This window comes from Schistocerca cancellata, chromosome 3 (assembly GCF_023864275.1).
Source record: "Schistocerca cancellata isolate TAMUIC-IGC-003103 chromosome 3, iqSchCanc2.1, whole genome shotgun sequence".
In the NCBI taxonomy this organism is placed as follows: domain Eukaryota; kingdom Metazoa; phylum Arthropoda; class Insecta; order Orthoptera; family Acrididae; genus Schistocerca; species Schistocerca cancellata.
In genome coordinates, this window is record NC_064628.1 from 357,989,575 (window position 1) to 358,007,782 (window position 18,208).

General features: G+C 44.8%; 1 protein-coding gene across 1 annotated transcript in view; it reads right to left on the reverse strand.

The window, feature by feature from the left end:
* Positions 1-18,208, reverse strand: part of LOC126175048 (sodium/hydrogen exchanger 8) — a 59,037-nt gene that overhangs the window by 30,025 nt on the left and 10,804 nt on the right. Inside the window, exon 3 of the mRNA XM_049921559.1 lies at positions 12,907-13,049. Within this exon, the coding sequence (XP_049777516.1) occupies positions 12,907-13,049 (143 nt within the window). The remainder of the gene's footprint in view (positions 1-12,906; positions 13,050-18,208) is intronic.

Genomic DNA, 18,208 nt, shown 5'->3' on the forward strand with positions numbered 1-18,208 from the left:
TTTGCTTGTGTACCAGGTCGGGAGGGTAGTTACGGGATGCAAAAGCTGTTTTCAGGTTGTTGGTGTAATGGTTCAAGGATTCCGGACTGGAGCAGATTCGTTTGCCACGAAGACCTAGGCTGTAGGGAAGGGACCGTTTGATGTGGAATGGGTGGCAGCTGTAATAATGGAGGTACTGTTGCTTGTTGGTGGGTTTGATGTGGACGGACGTGTGAAGCTGGCCATTGGACAGGTGGAGGTCAACGTCAAGGAAAGTGGCATGGGATCTGGAGTAGGACCAGGTGAATCTGATGGACCCAAAGGAGTTGAGGTTGGAGAGGAAATTCTGGAGTTCTTCTTCACTGTGAGTCCAGATCATGAAAATGTCATCAATAAATCTGTACCAAACTTCGGGTTGGCAGGCCTGGGTAACCAAGAAGGCTTCCTCTAAGCGACCCATGAATAGGTTGGCATACGAGGGGGCCATCCTGGTACCCATGGCTGTTCCCATTAATTGTTGGTATGTCTGGCCTTCAAAAGTGAAGAAGTTGTGGGTCAGGATGAAGCTGGCTAAGGTAATGAGGAAAGAGGTTTTAGGTAGGGCGGCAGGTGATCGGCGTGAAAGGAAGTGCTCCATCGCAGCGAGGCCCTGGACATGCGGAATATTTGTGTATAAGGAAGTGGCATCAATGGTTACAAGGATGGTTTCCGGGGGTAACAGACTGGGTAGGGATTCCAGGCGTTCGAGAAAGTGGTTGGTGTCTTTGATGAAGGATGGGAGACTGCATGTAATGGGTTGAAGGTGTTGATCTACGTAGGCAGAGATGCGTTCGGTGGGGGCTTGGTAACCAGCTACAATGGGACGGCCGGGATGATTGGGTTTGTGAATTTTGGGAAGAAGGTAGAAGGTAGGGGTGCGGGGTGTTGGTGGGGTCAGGAGCCCTTAGGCCCCCTACAAAACCTTTCACCCGACTCCATCAACCTCCTGACCCCACCAACACCCCGCACCCCTACCTTCTACCTTCTTCCCAAAATTCACAAACCCGATCATCCCGGCCGTCCCATTGTAGCTGGTTACCAAGCCCCCACCGAACGCATCTCTGCCTACGTAGATCAACACCTTCAACCCATTACATGCAGTCTCCCATCCTTCATCAAAGACACCAACCACTTTCTCGAACGCCTAGAATCCCTACCCAGTCTGTTACCCCCGGAAACCATCCTTGTAACCATTGATGCCACTTCCTTATACACAAATATTCCGCATGTCCAGGGCCTCGCTGCGATGGAGCACTTCCTTTCACGCCGATCACCTGCCGCCCTACCTAAAACCTCTTTCCTCATTACCTTAGCCAGCTTCATCCTGACCCACAACTTCTTCACTTTTGAAGGCCAGACATACCAACAATTAAAGGGAACAGCCATGGGTACCAGGATGGCCCCCCTCGTATGCCAACCTATTCATGGGTCGCTTAGAGGAAGCCTTCTTGGTTACCCAGGCCTGCCAACCCGAAGTTTGGTACAGATTTATTGATGACATTTTCATGATCTGGACTCACAGTGAAGAAGAACTCCAGAATTTCCTCTCCAACCTCAACTCCTTTGGGTCCATCAGATTCACCTGGTCCTACTCCAGATCCCATGCCACTTTCCTTGACGTTGACCTCCACCTGTCCAATGGCCAGCTTCACACGTCCGTCCACATCAAACCCACCAACAAGCAACAGTACCTCCATTATGACAGCTGCCACCCATTCCACATCAAACGGTCCCTTCCCTACAGCCTAGGTCTTCGTGGCAAACGAATCTGCTCCAGTCCGGAATCCTTGAACCATTACACCAACAACCTGAAAACAGCTTTTGCATCCCGTAACTACCCTCCCGACCTGGTACACAAGCAAATAACCAGAGCCACTTCCTCATCTCCTCAAACCCGGAACCTTCCACAGAAGAACCCCAAAAGTGCCCCACTTGTGACAGGATACTTCCCGGGACTGGATCAGATTCTGAATGTGGCTCTCCAGCAGGGATACGACTTCCTCAAATTCTGCCCTGAAATGAGATCCATCCTTCATGAAATCCTCCCCACTCCACCAAGAGTGTCTTTCCGCCGTCCACCTAACCTTCGCAACCTCTTAGTTCATCCCTATGAAATCCCCAGACCACCTTCCCTACCCTCTGGCTCCTACCCCTGTAACCGCCCCCGGTGTAAAACCTGTCCCATGCACCCTCCCACCACCACCTATTCCAGTCCTGTAACCCGGAAGGTGTACACGATCAAAGGCAGAGCCACGTGTGAAAGCACCCACGTGATTTACCAACTGACCTGCCTACACTGTGAAGCGTTCTATGTGGGAATGACCAGCAACAAACTGTCCATTCGCATGAATGGACACAGGCAGACAGTGTTTGTTGGTAATGAGGATCACCCTGTGGCTAAACATGCCTTGGTGCACGGCCAGCACATCTTGGCACAGTGTTACACCGTCCGGGTTATCTGGATACTTCCCACTAACACCAACCTGTCAGAACTCCGGAGATGGGAACTTGCCCTTCAGCATATCCTCTCTTCTCGCTATCCGCCAGGCCTCAATCTCCGCTAATTTCAATTTGCCGCCGCTCGTACCTCACCTGTCTTTCAACATCATCTTTGCCTTTGTACATCCGCCCCGACTGACATCTCTGCCCAAACTCTTTGCCTTTACAAATGTCTGCTTGTGTCTGTGTATATGAGGATGGATATGTGTGTGTGTGCGAGTGTATACCTGTCCTTTTTTCCCCCCTAAGGTAAGTCTTTCCGCTCCCGGGATTGGAATGACTCCTTACCCTCTCCCTTAAAACCCAAATCCTTTTGTCTTTCCCTCTCCTTCCCTCTTTCCTGACGAGGCAACCATTGGTTGCGAAAGCTAGATTTTGTGTGTATGTTTGTGTGTCTATCGACCTGCCAGCGCTTTTGTTTGGTAAGTCTCATCAACTTTCTTTTTAAATATATTTTTCCCACATGGAACGTTTCCCTCTATTATATTCATATCATTAATTTGAACCCAACAATCACGTTTGTTATTGTTATTGTCACTGTTACATTTCGTAGTCTTTTCTGTCATCTTATTTCCTCCTCCTGTTTTTGCCAGCAGTTTTACTTTCTATTCACCTTCTCCTTTTTTACCGTAATCCAGTATACAATTTTATCCCGCCGATATATACTCAATAATACGTAACCCACTTCCAAACCAAAATTTTTTTTCCGCTTTCAACACTACCGCTGCTATAAAATCCACCGTTTCCAGTTCACAAACAGTTCCTTTCAGCTATTTAACAACCTTTTCGGCTAGTTTTAATATCTTTTGCTTTATTTCCATTTCCGTTTTTCTCACATCATCGATCATTTCTAGCCGCTTCCCACAGGTTTTAACGTCATTATTTCTTCATCAGACAATTGTTAGCTTCATTTCCATAATCTGTCACCACCAAACCACCCTTTTAATACATCCTCACGTAGTTTTTTCGAAATTCTCCCGTATTTCTCCACCCTTTAACGTGTTTTGGCGGCAACACAACCACCTAACCTTTATGCACATCATTATCTACCTACACAAGTTCACCACAGGATCAAAAGCCCAGCTCTAACCAACCCTTTTTCGCCTTTTTTCACACCAGATCTCCTTTTGCTTTCTAGTTTTACCTTTATCTCTCCCCATATATTTTTATATTTATTTTCATTTTCATTTCAGCCTCGTGTTCCACTTTCCACCTTCTAGTACCATGTCACCCTCACAACACCTCCACAACGACCCCATTAAGTTTTATTTACATTCCCTCCGCAAACATGCCTTCGCCCTAGCCAGATTACACTCCCATATTTTATTTTCTCAGGCTTGTCTGACATTTGGCATCACCCCCAAAGGCCTCACACTTAAAGTTCCCATCTCTGGCTGCAACCCTTCTTTCCATCAGTCCCTATACCAGTTCCAAACCGAACAATCCATTGCCCTCACCCACCTAATCCTTCACCTACACATCCACTCAGCCAATCAACACACCCATCAACTCCTGTCCCTAATAAAAGTCCTCAATCTTTCCTCTCCCACATCCACACCGGTTGTTAAGAGCATCCTCCTACAGGCCAACCGCAAATTAGAAAAGCATGCCACCCTCCACCTTAAAAAACTATCCAATCTCCTGGTTTCCCACCTCCGGAAAGGCAACTCACTCACCCTTCACAACCTTTCCAGCAAACCTCAACCTCCTCTCATTGCACACAAACCCAGTCTCTCCCATCTACTCAATCTCCCACTTCCAGCTCCACTCCCTCCAAAACCTCAAAATTCCAATCAACGCAATCTGGAACCACAACACCCCAATTCAGTAGTTAACCTTTCCTCCAAACCTCTCTCCCAATCCGAAACCTCTGTCCTATCCAAAGGCCTCACCTTCAGCCCCACTCCCAGATTTAACCAAACAGCCCTCGTCAAAGATTTACTGTCCTACACCCGTACTCTCTGCTGGAAATATCACTTTGCCACGAAGAAAAATGATCCTAATCCTACTCCTAATGATCCAACTCCCCAAGACACTATCCAAATTGAACCATGCCTGGAACAGTTCCGTCCTCCGTCACAGCGGGACCCACCTCCTCTTCCTCAAAATCACCCTCTCCTAACCCTCCAGGAATTTCTGACTTCCAGCCTTGCCTCTCAATCCTTCTTAAAAAACCTTAATCCTACTCGCAACATCACCACTGCTGAAGCCCAGGCTATCCGTGATCTTAAGGCTGACCGATCCATCGTCATTCTTCCGGCTGACAAGGGTTCCACAACTGTGGTACTTGATCGTCGGGAGTATGTGACTGAGGGGACTGCGTCAGCTTTCAGACAACACTACTTACAAAGTTTGCCAAGGCAATCCCATTCCTGATGTCCAGGCGGAGCTTCAAGGAATCCTCAGAACCTTAGGCCCCCTACAAAACCTTTCACCCAACTCCATCAACCTCCTGACCCCACCAACACCCCGCACCCCTACCTTCTACCTTCTTCCCAAAATTCACAAACCCAATCATCCCGGCCGTCCCATTGTAGCTGGTTACCAAGCCCCCACCGAACGCATCTCTGCCTACGTAGATCAACACCTTCAACCCATTACATGCAGTCTCCCATCCTTCATCAAAGACACCAACCACTTTCTCGAACGCCTGGAATCCCTACCCAGTCTGTTACCCCCGGAAACCATCCTTGTAACCATTGATGCCACTTCCTTATACACAAATATTCCGCATGTCCAGGGCCTCGCTGCGATGGAGCACTTCCTTTCACGCCGATCACCTGCCGCCCTACCTAAAACCTCTTTCCTCATTACCTTAGCCAGCTTCATCCTGACCCACAACTTCTTCACTTTTGAAGGCCAGACATACCAACAATTAAAGGGAACAGCCATGGGTACCAGGATGGCCCCCTCGTATGCCAACCTATTCATGGGTCGCTTAGAGGAAGCCTTCTTGGTTACCCAGGCCTGCCAACCCGAAGTTTGGTACAGATTTATTGATGACATTTTCATGATCTGGACTCACAGTGAAGAAGAACTCCAGAATTTCCTCTCCAACCTCAACTCCTTTGGGTCCATCAGATTCACCTGGTCCTACTCCAGATCCCATGCCACTTTCCTTGACGTTGACCTCCACCTGTCCAATGGCCAGCTTCACACGTCCGTCCACATCAAACCCACCAACAAGCAACAGTACCTCCATTATGACAAGCTGCCACCCATTCTACATCAAACGGTCCCTTCCCTACAGCCTAGGTCTTCGTGGCAAACGAATCTGCTCCAGTCCGGAATCCTGGAACCATTACACCAACAACCTGAAAACAGCTTTTGCATCCCGTAACTACCCTCCCGACCTGGTACACAAGCAAATAACCAGAGCCACTTCCTCATCTCCTCAAACCCGGAACCTTCCACAGAAGAACCCCAAAAGTGCCCCACTTGTGACAGGATACTTCCCGGGACTGGATCAGATTCTGAATGTGGCTCTCCAGCAGGGATACGACTTCCTCAAATCCTGCCCTGAAATGAGATCCATCCTTCATGAAATCCTCCCCACTCCACCAAGAGTGTCTTTCCGCCGTCCACCTAACCTTCGCAACCTCTTAGTTCATCCCTATGAAATCCCCAGACCACCTTCCCTACCCTCTGGCTCCTACCCCTGTAACCGCCCCCGGTGTAAAACCTGTCCCATGCACCCTCCCACCACCACCTATTCCAGTCCTGTAACCCGGAAGGTGTACACGATCAAAGGCAGAGCCACGTGTGAAAGCACCCACGTGATTTACCAACTGACCTGCCTACACTGTGAAGCGTTCTATGTGGGAATGACCAGCAACAAACTGTCCATTCGCATGAATGGACACAGGCAGACAGTGTTTGTTGGTAATGAGGATCACCCTGTGGCTAAACATGCCTTGGTGCACGGCCAGCACATCTTGGTACAGTGTTACACCGTCCGGGTTATCTGGATACTTCCCACTAACACCAACCTGTCAGAACTCCGGAGATGGGAACTTGCCCTTCAGCATATCCTCTCTTCTCGCTATCCGCCAGGCCTCAATCTCCGCTAATTTCAATTTGCCGCCGCTCGTACCTCACCTGTTTTTCAACATCATCTTTGCCTTTGTACATCCGCCCCGACTGACATCTCTGCCCAAACTCTTTGCCTTTACAAATGTCTGCTTGTGTCTGTGTATATGAGGATGGATATGTGTGTGTGTGCGCGAGTGTATACCTGTCCTTTTTCCCCCCTAAGGTAAGTCTTTCCGCTCCCGGGATTGGAATGACTCCTTACCCTCTCCCTTAAAACCCAAATCCTTTTGTCTTTCCCTCTCCTTCCCTCTTTCCTGACGAGGCAACCATTGGTTGCGAAAGCTAGATTTTGTGTGTATGTTTGTGTTTGTTTGTGTGTCTATCGACCTGCCAGCGCTTTTGTTTGGTAAGTCTCATCAACTTTCTTTTTAAATATATTTTTCCCACGTGGAACGTTTCCCTCTATTATATATATATATATATATATTCCAGCAATCAGTTGCAACAATCATGCATGTAATAAGTTGTTGAAAGTCTTTTGTCGTGAAAAAATAATACTTGAAATAAAACACAATATCACAAATAATATTCAAGTCGATACAATTTATTGAAAAGTTCGGTATACACTCGCACATAATTAACAATTAGTGACCAGAAGTAGCTGGAGTATCGCACGAACCATAGTGATAGTTATCATAGAAACATGGAAAGCAGAAAACAGCACGACATCGAGCACATCTGATAAACGATGCGTTTTTACAAGAACAATTTTTTTTTTTTTAAATTATCTGTTGGGAAACACACCTGATTGAGATTCTGAAAAACTGTTCTATCGTTCGTCAGGTTTGATGCATACCACGCGTATCGTATCATATCGGCAAAAATCGGAGAAGACAATTGGTGGTGGACGATGGATTGGATTTTTATACAATCGACTCTGGAGTTGATGTCACGGTTTCGCTCGATTAAAAAAGCACAATTTTGAAGGCGCTTGATCAAATTTTTTACCTGCCGGTAAAAATACACGTCACACGGTTGGACGAGAGGAGTGCACTTTGGAGGAATGACTTTTATAGTGCACGTTGGTAACTTCTTATCGTCCTGGAACGTCTCATCGTATAACGCCGTGTTCGTTTGCCCACCCCAAGAGTCGATCAGAAGGAGAAAATCTTTCTTTTGTACGTATGGTTGCAAAGCATTACGCAAGAAGTCCATGAACAAACCCGTTGTTAGTTTACCGGATTTGGAGGCTGTAATAACAACATTGGTATACTTCTTGGCGTACTCGTCGACTGTCTTCTGTACTCTGGATTCAAACGTACCTGTGGACTCTTGGAGGCATACGAAAACAAGAGGCAAGACTCGTCCACACATCGTGATTGAATATTGTGCCGTATACGAATGCGTCACCTTGTTTATGTCGTGTCGGGTTACCAGGACAGCCTTTGACCCTTTATCGGCGAGAGTTCTGTTGAACGTGGACTGGTACTGGCACCCTCACAAACAAAATATAAAAATATCATTTATATAAGAAATATACGAAATCTGTGTTGTCTATCATATATCAGATTATCATATTCTATCATCATGTCATATGACATTTGTGAACAGCTCTTTACGTACCTGTTTGATCAGTATTAATTATGAAATCTTTGTCGAAGTTAGTTATCAACGTTCGCGTCTGGATCCGAAATGTGTCCGCTGCAGCCAAAATTTCGTCTTGGGTAGCCGTCTCTTTCCAGGAAACAAATTTTGTGATTTTCCGTTGCCAAATCCCATGCTTCTTTTTAAATTCGGTGACCCATGTTTTTGAAGCTTTGAAGTTGAAATCTGGGAACTGACTCGCAGCGCCCAAGGCCCACTGCTGCAGGTTTCTGGTAGTAACTTGCTGGAAGTTTTGTCGAGCTTCTACGATGCGATCATGCACCCTTGAATCGATGGTACAATATTTATCAAATTTGCTACCGCCACATTTGATTTGCTCTTCCCACCTGGATAATTAGCATTTGAATTACAAAAAACAAATATTAAAAAAAAAGGTTGCATGGCGCGAGATTCGATCCGGCGACCTTCGGATTACGAACCCGAGCGCTTACCGCTTTGCCACGACGCTGTAGAAAATTATTAATCGTAGAGAGTATTTCACCGCAACGGTTTCTTTTAACTGTTGATTTTCTCGACAACGGCTGAGAAGTGCATCTTAGTGCTTTGCCACATTCCACGTCTGGCCATGAGCTTTTATTATGCGCAGTATGAATCGAATCTGAATTTCACAATTGGCGGCCTCCCCTTGTTAGGGAAAATGAACTATTATATTCAGTTCATACTGAATGCTGTGCAAATAGCAGCTCCATTGCATTGCTTGTGTCGCAAGCATTGCTTAGTGATTGATGCTTAGTTCACTTTGGTCCTACCAAAACAATTGTATTGCAAGTTGACGTTTCCTCTTAAGGAATCTGTGCCATGCTTTCGTGTATTGGTGATGAAGACAGATCTATTACTTTCACATCAAAAGTGTTGTCCAAAGCTCTGTGTAATTATTCACAAATTGAAATAGAGGCTCTGGCTATGGTGTCACCAAATTTCACCACTATTTGTATGGCAGAAAATTCCTTTGCAGTGGTTGTTTCATCCAGCGAAACCAGTTCCTGTACAAACTGTCCAAAAATTGCAAAAATGGGCTTTGTTGTTGTCTCAATACCACTACAAGTATCATCCAACAGCTCAACATGGTAATGCGGATGCACTTTCCCGTCTTCCGATTGGTCCTGATATAGACTTTGACTCTTCTGCTGCATCTTGTTGTCATATTAATGCACAGGAGTCTGAATTACTTGAGTCTTTTCTGCTGAACTATAAGAAAATTGCTGAGACCACAGGTGCTGATCCAAATTTGAACATTTTGCTCAACTACATACACACATCTTGGCCTCGTTCCTTGCACTGCATAAAGAACTCTGTAGTGCACCGATACTTTGCATGTCGAGATAGCCTCACTGTACAGAAAGGTGTGATTCTTGTTCAAAATGAAAGTGGACATCCATGTGTGTTAACCCCTAAACCGTTGCAAAATGAAGTGCCGCAGTTGCTTCACCAAGGAACTGGGGGATTGTACATACGAAACAGTTAGCGTGTCAACACTGTACTTGGCAGGGTATGTACGCCCAAACAGAAAAGATAACATCACAGTGTCACACATGTGTGGAAAATCAGTCCACACCGCCACAAAAGTTCTCTGCTTGGCCTAAGTCACAATTGCCATGGCAACGTGCACACAGACTTTGCGGGACCTTTTTGGAACACCTGCTGGTTGATTGGTGTTGACTCATATAGCAGGTTTCCTTTTGCAGTGCCAATGAACTCGATAACATCACATAGCACAATTCAGGTGTTGTCATCGTTTTTTTGGCTATAAGGTTTACCTGAAGTAATCATGTCCAACAATGGACCTCAATTCACGTCAAATGAAACTGAAACGTTCTGTGAACGCAATGGCATACAGCATCTCACTAGTGCACCATTCCATCCACAGTCAAATGGCAAAGTGGAACGTTTTGTCAGAACCTTCAAGCAGCAGATGGCCAAACTTCACTCCGTACACACTAGGGATCAAGCACTGCAACTGTTTTTCGCCTCATATAGTTTGCACCCACGAGATGAACCATCGCCAGCAGCCGCCATTGGACACTGCTCCACCTTCCTTAGCATCCGGCACTGAAGGAAGGCTGCAAGTATCACTTTGTGCTGTATGATATTGTCTTTTACAGGGTTATTAGTGGCAGCAGACGGTGGGCACGAGGCAAGATCTTGGGTCGACTTGGCGCTTGCATGTTTCTTATTTCAGGTCCCGATGGCTTGCAGCACTGCCATCAAAATCAACTTCGCCTCTGTCATGTAGGTGATGATCTTTCAATCTCTCTTCCCCCAGATTCATGGGTCCAGATGGCAGTGTGGCCACAGAGGGTATCATCACGAGACACGACACTGCGGGACGACCCCATGGACACGAGGCCTTGGCCTCCTCTTGTCCTACGAATGGAGCTGGACCCATCCACACCACAGCAGTCATTGCCTTCTTCATCTGGTTCATGGCAGCAGGAGGTGGACACGTACCCTTCTGGTCATTTTCCACGGGACATTTCTGCCAGAATGCAGGCCAGATGGTGGGGTACGGCCGGAAGCTTGATGTCCCCTGCAGCCATAGCTTCTGGCCTGATGATGCGCCCACACTTCTGCATCCCCTGCCTTGGTCGCACTCCCTACACAATGGTGGTCCGTCACTTTGGAGGGGGGGGGGGGGGGGGGAGGAATGCTCTGGTGTAATCACAAGTGCTGGAACGAAGAAAAAGAACCAAAGACCAGAGAAGGTGGTGGAAAGACATCGGCCAATGGTGCGCTGATTAGGACTTTGCTGCATCAGGAGCAACCTCTGCAAGATGTGAATATAAGCACCATTCCTGCCAGCCTCGGCTGGACATTAGAGGACAGGATTCGTGGAGTATCAGCACAGCCTAGCAGACAGTGCTACGAGAACAGTTATCAGTGAAGTGTCTCAACTTTCAGGAACATTGTGTATAGCAAGGACTTGGATTTATGTTGCATGTCGCCCATCACTTGCGACACCTTTGTACATTAAAATTAAGTATTGTCAATCTGGATTATAGAAATAAAACTACTAATGATATTTGCTTGAATTGTTGTACAGCAATCTGAGAATGGAGCATTCCTTAGGCACACTACAAGAGACAATGGGCAAGATCCAACAAACACCCTTAAATTAACTGACTGACAGAACTGATTTAACACGTTAGGACAGAACCAAGATGGACCTGTTCCCCTAATCTGACATGTCACTCTGCAGCCATGCCAACTGGGTTGCACAATTTGTAGCTGTATGATAGCAAGTTTTGCTGTGTTGAGCTGCATGAAATTCGAGACAATACAAAGTCCTAGAAGGTACACTTCTTTGAAATTTCAAAATTTTATTCTTTTTCTGCCATTAAAATTTTCTTTACAACTGTTGTCCTGGCTCCCCATGTATGAGCACACCTAGGATACAAAATGACAGAGTTATTTAGAGTCTACTAAAATTGCTCTGATACCTAAATCTGAATATAGTCTCACCAGGCCACCACAATTCATGTTTACGCATGGAGAAAAGAGTAACTACTGTTGTGACCAATTTGTGCAGCAGGGAGAAGGGGCATGCCCCTGTGGGAATTGCGAACAGATGTCTAACAGGTAGATTATGACAATGTTTATGTTGAAATGAAAAGGGATGAAGGGAATGTCCTGCGACTTTGTAATAGATTATGACACTCTGTAAGAGCTGTACATGAAGTGGGTAATAAAAGATGAGTGTCACTATTTCAGAACTGTGGTGTGAAAGTTCTCATCAGTATAAACTGCAAGACAATGTCAAAAATGCCGTTGTTTCAAGGAAAGATGATTACGACAGAAAGTATGATACTCCTCAACATCTAAGACACCACTCACACTTTCCCTAAAATAGATGCAGAAACTGGCTGGAAACTATTAGCCAACTATTCACATTACTACAGAAATTGTGCCCAATATTGTATGTGGGTTTAATCTAAGTACAAACAGTTGTCATGTCTCACAGGCTACAGCTCAATTCAGATTTGAGGATCCTAGAGAAAATATCTCAACTCAATTTTTATACATTTTATGTACTGACTACTGGTGTCTTCCACAGTTGTAGTTAACAGCTACAGCCATTGTCAACTGTTATGTCTCTGATATCATCAACTTATGCAGAAAATTTGAGACGCAAGCTTCTTTATTGCTTATCTGCAGTTGACTTTGATATCAGTATGATGGCAGAGCCACAGGTATTTCTCATTTGCTGTAAATCTACACACGACGTTTCCATACATGACTGCCAGTCCAACGTCAGTGCTAAAGTTGGTGCAACAATATTATATAACAACCTGACAATTCAGCTAATGGAATTTAAGTCAGGGCTATCTTGTTCTTTGATGCAAACTACCAAACCACATCAAAAACAAAAATATCTTTTTAAATTCTTTTCTGGGTCCCCAGCAAACACAATTTTCAGAAAGTGGACATTATTCGACTGCTGGCTGATTTTCTAATCTCCTTTCTTGCTACTGACTGTTTTAACTACATTAACTCATTATCTCACTTAAAACACATACCACACAACACACGAATAAAAATTAAAAAAACATTTCTATGAAGTTAGCAAATAATAATGGGGAATGGATAACACTTGCGAACTATGAATAAACTTTGTGAAAAATACAGTATCCTATGTAGATCCCTGAAATGGACAAAAGTTATACATAAAGATATAGAAGGCTGAATGTGACTCACCTTCATTAGAGGCATAGTTGATCCTCCAAAGACAAGTGTTGTAAAGAGCACTATAATGAGAGTAGTCGTCACAATAACATGTCTAGTCTCATCACTGAACTGCAAATGTAATGAAAGTGCATATGCAATTGCACCACGTAGACCTGACAGAAATAAAACAGAACAATAATAACAATTAAAAAAGAAATATATTAAAATGGTATGGATTTCAGCAGTTTCCATAGATAATAGTTGATTTACATGTAAATACAAATATTTACTTTTAAGAAAAATGTTGTTATAAGTTCAATTAATAATGTATTAGAAGTACCGTATTAACTGTAATGATTCTCCAACAGGCATAATACATTTTTGAGAATGTTACAGTAGGAATATTTTGAACAAAAATAAATGTTTCCATTAGGAGCTGAAGAAGAGAAGGTTTGGGTCTGGCATTCCATTAACATTAAACTTGATAGAAATGAACATAAGCTTACCCAACAAGAATGGATCTGGAAACGGACATCTGAAGGACTGAACTAGGCCCTACTTGAAGTGATTTAGGGAAAATCTAACTCAGGATTGGCTATCTAGGCACCGTATCACACAAAATACTAACAAATTGACTGTAAGAATGTAATATATTTGTTGTTTTGAGGGAAGAGACCCGACTGCGAGGTCATTGGTCTGTAATCTATTTACTCATGCTTTTATTCATTCAAACAATCAAACAATTTCAGTAGTTTTAATTAAGACACTTTTACCTTCCTCATTATGGTATGTGTCATCACCCCGTTTTGCTTTTGTTGATGTTCATCTTATATCCTCCTTTCAAGATACTATCCATTCTGTTCAACTGCTCTTCCAAGTCCTTTGCTGTCTCTGATAGAATTACAATGTCATCGGTGAACCTCACATTTTTATTTCTTCTCCCTGGATTTTAATACCTACTCCAAATTTTTCTTTTGTTTCCTTTACTGCTTGCTCAATATACAGATTGAATAACATCGGGGACGGGCTACAACCCTGTCTCACTCCCTTCCCAACCACTGCTTCCCTTTCATGCCCCTCGACTCTTATAACTGCCATCTGGTTTCTGTACAAATTGTAAATAGCCTTTCGCTCCCTGTATTTTACCCCTGCCACCTTTAGAATTTGAAAGAGTATTCCAGTCAACATTGTACATAAATACAGAATCAAATAGTGGTAATGCAGGAGTTGGTTTAATAATGAATAAAAAAATAGGAATGCAGATAAACTATTATGAACAGCATCGTGAATCCATTATTGTAGCCAAGACAGACACAAAGCCCACACCCTCCTCAGCAGTACAAGTTTACGTGCCAACTAGCTCCACAGATGATGAACAGATTGAAGAAATGTATGATGAGATAAAAGAAATTATCCAGATAGTTAAGGGAGACAAAAATTAAATAGCCATGGGGGGACTGGAATTTGAAAGTAGGAAAAGGTACTTATTACTTACTTACTTACTCACTGGTCATACCGGACTCGAGAGTCCATTACTGCAGCAACGTATTTTCGCCATCTGTCCCTGTCTTGGGCTATTTCCTTCCATTCACCTTCAATACCTAAGCTCCTCAAATCAGCCTTCACATTGTCCTCCCATCTACGCCTCGGTCTCCCCACAGGACGTTTTCCTTCTGGGTGCCCTACCAGTACTCTGCACGCTGCCCTGCCCTCATCCATTCGAGCTATGTGACCCGCCCATCGCAGCCTACGTGATTTAATAATACTGATTATGTCAGGGCTTGAATAGAGTTCGTGAACCTCTTCATTATGCAGTTTTCGCCACTCTCTGCTAATGTCATCCCTTTTTGCTCCAAAAATTTTCCTCAAAATTTTGTTTTCAAATACTCGTAACGGCTTTTCATTTTGCACAATGAGAGCCCAAGTCTCACACCCGAACAGCATAAATGGTAGAATAATAGTTTTGTATATTCTAATCTTTAAATTCCTAGAAAATATCCGTGATGAAAGTAATCTATTCAGTGAGAAGTAGCACGCATTTCCCGCCCATAATCTCTTCTTCAGTTTGGAATCAATCTCATTTCTCGAAGTGATGTCCACGCCTAGATACTTAAATGTGTTCACTTTTTAAACTGCACGTCTCCCACTCTTAATATTTCCTGATCTACTGCTGTTGGCATTCTAGAAGTAACCAGATATTTAGTTTCATCTTCACTTATCCTTAGACCTACATCTTCACTAGCCTTAATTAACGCATTCGCATTTGCTGTTACAGATTCTTTCCTATCGCTAATGACGTTTAGATCATCTAAAGTAGGAAAAGGTGGAGAAGGAAAAGTTGTAGGTGAATATGGACTGGGGGAAAGGAATGAAAGAGGAAGCCGCATGGTGGAATTTTGAACAGAGCATAATTTAATCATAGCAGACACTTGATTTAAGAATCATGAAAGGAGGCTGTATACATGGTAGAGTCCTGGAGACACTGGAAGGTTTCAGATTGATTATACACTCCTGGAAATGGAAAAAAGAGCACATTGACACCGGTGTGTCAGACCCACCATACTTGCTCCGGACACTGCGAGAGGGCTGTACAAGCAATGATCACACGCACGGCACAGCGGACACACCAGGAACCGCGATGTTGGCCGTCGAATGGCGCTAGCTGCGCAGCATTTGTGCACCGCCGCCGTCAGTGTCAGCCAGTTTGCCGTGGCATACGGAGCTCCATTGCAGTCTTTAACACTGGTAGCATGCCGCGACAGCTTGGACGTGAACCGTATGTGCAGTTGACGGACTTTGAGCGAGGGCGTATAGTGGGCATGCGGGAGGCCGGGTGGACGTACTGCCGAATTGCTCAACACGTGGGGCGTGAGGTCTCCACAGTACATCGATGTTGTCGCCAGTGGTCGGCGGAAGGTGCTCGTGCCCGTCGACCTGGGAGCGGACCGCAGCGACGCACGGATGCACGCCAAGACCGTAGGATCCTACACAGTGCCGTAGGGGACCGCACTGCCACTTCCCAGCAAATTAGGGACACTGTTGCTCCTGGGGTATCGGCGAGGACCATTCGCAACCGTCTCCATGAAGCTGGGCTACGGTCCCGCACACCGTTAGGCCGTCTTCTGCTCACGCCCCAACATTGTGCAGCCCGCCTCCAGTGGTGTCGCGACAGGCGTGAATGGAGGGACGAATGGAGACGTGTCGTCTTCAGCGATGAGAGTCACTTCTGCCTCGGTGCCAATGATGGTCGTATGCGTGTTTGGCGCCGTGCAGGTGAGCGCCACAATCAGGACTGCATACGATCGAGGCACACAGGGCCAACACCCGGCATCATGGTGTGGGGAGCGATCTCCTACACTGGCCGTACACCACTGGTGATCGTCGAGGGGACACTGAATAGTGCACGGTACATCCAAACCGTCATCGAACCCATCGTTCTACCATTCCTAGACCGGCAAGAGAACTTGCTGTTCCAACAGGACAATGCACGTCCACATGTATCCCGTGCCACCCAACGTGCTCTAGAAGGTGTAAGTCAACTACCCTGGCCAGCAAGATCTCCGGATCTGTCCCCCATTGAGCATGTTTGGGACTGGATGAAGCGTCGTCTCACGCGGTCTGCACGTCCAGCACGAACGCTGGTCCAACTGAGGCGCCAGGTGGAAATGGCATGGCAAGCCGTTCCACAGGACTACATCCAGCATCTCTACGATCGTCTCCATGGGAGAATAGCAGCCTGCATTGCTGCGAAAGGTGGATATACACTGTACTAGTGCCAACATTGTGCATGCTCTGTTGCCTGTGTCTATGTGCCTGTGGTTCTGTCAGTGTGATCATGTGATGTATCTGACCCCAGGAATGTGTCAATAAAGTTTCCCCTTCCTGGGACAATGAATTCACGGTGTTCTTATTTCAATTTCCAGGAGTGTATAATGGTAAGACAGAGATTCTGGACCCAAGTTTTAAATTGTAAGACATTTCCAGGGGCAGATGTGGACTCCCACCACAATTTATTGGTTATTAACTGCAGACTAAAATGGAAGAAACTACAAAAGAGCAGGAATTTAAGAAGATGGGACCTGGATAAACTGAAAGAACCAGAGGTTGTAGAGTGTTTCAGAGGGAGCATTAGGGATTGATTTACAAGAACAGGGGAAAGGAATACAGTAGAACAAGAATGGGTGGCTTTGAGAGTTGAAATAGTGAAGCCTGCAGAGGATCCAGCACTTAAAAGGACAAGGGCTAAAAGAAATCCTTGGATATAACAACAGATATCAAATTTAATCGATGAAAGGGGAAAATATCAAAATGAAGTAAATGAAGCAGGTGAAAGGGAATACAAATGTCTTAAAAACTAAATCAACAGGAAGTGCAAAAGGGCTAAGCAGGAATGGTTAGAGGACAAATGTAAGGATGTAGACACATATATCACTAGGGTAAGATAGATGCTGCCTACAGGAGAGTTAAAGAGACCTTTCAAGAAAGAGAACTACCTGTAAGAATATCAAGAGCTCAGACGGAAAAACAGTTCTAAGCAAAGAAGGGAAAGCTGAAAGGTGGAAGGAGTATATAGAGGGTCTATACAAGGGAAATGTACTTGAGAGGAAGTAGGTGAAGATGAGAAGGGAGATGATATGCTGCGTGAAGAATTTGATGAAGCACTGAAAGACTTAAGTTGAAACCAGGCTCCAGGAGTAGACAACATTTCACTGGAACTACTGATGGCCTTGGGAGAGAGAGCCGTGACAAAACTCTTCCATATGGTGAGCAAGATGTATGAGACTGGTAAAACACACTCAGACTTTAAGAAGAATATAATAACTCAAAAAAAAAAGAAGAAGAAGAGGAGATGCTGACAGGTGCAAAAATTATCCAACTATCAGTTTAATAAGTCACAGTTGCAGTTATAAGAGTCGAGGGACATGAAAGGGAAGCAGTGGTTGGGAAGGGAGTAAGACAGGGTTGTAGCCTCTCCCCGATGTTATTCAATCTGTATATTGAGCAAGCAGTAAAGGAAACAAAAGAAAAATTCGGAGTAGGTATTAAAATCCATGGAGAAGAAATAAAAACTTTGAGGTTCGCCGATGACATTGTAATTCTGTCAGAGACAGCAAAGGACTTGGAAGAGCAGTTGAATGGAATGGATAGTGTCTTGAAAGGAAGATATAAGATGAACATCAACAAAAGCAAAACGAGGATAATGGAATGTAGTCGAATTCAGTCGGGTGATGCTGAGGGAATTAGATAAGGAAATGAATTTGTATGGAGTGTAGCCATGTATGGAATTGAAACATGGATGATAAATAGTTTGGACAAGAAGAGAATAGAAGCT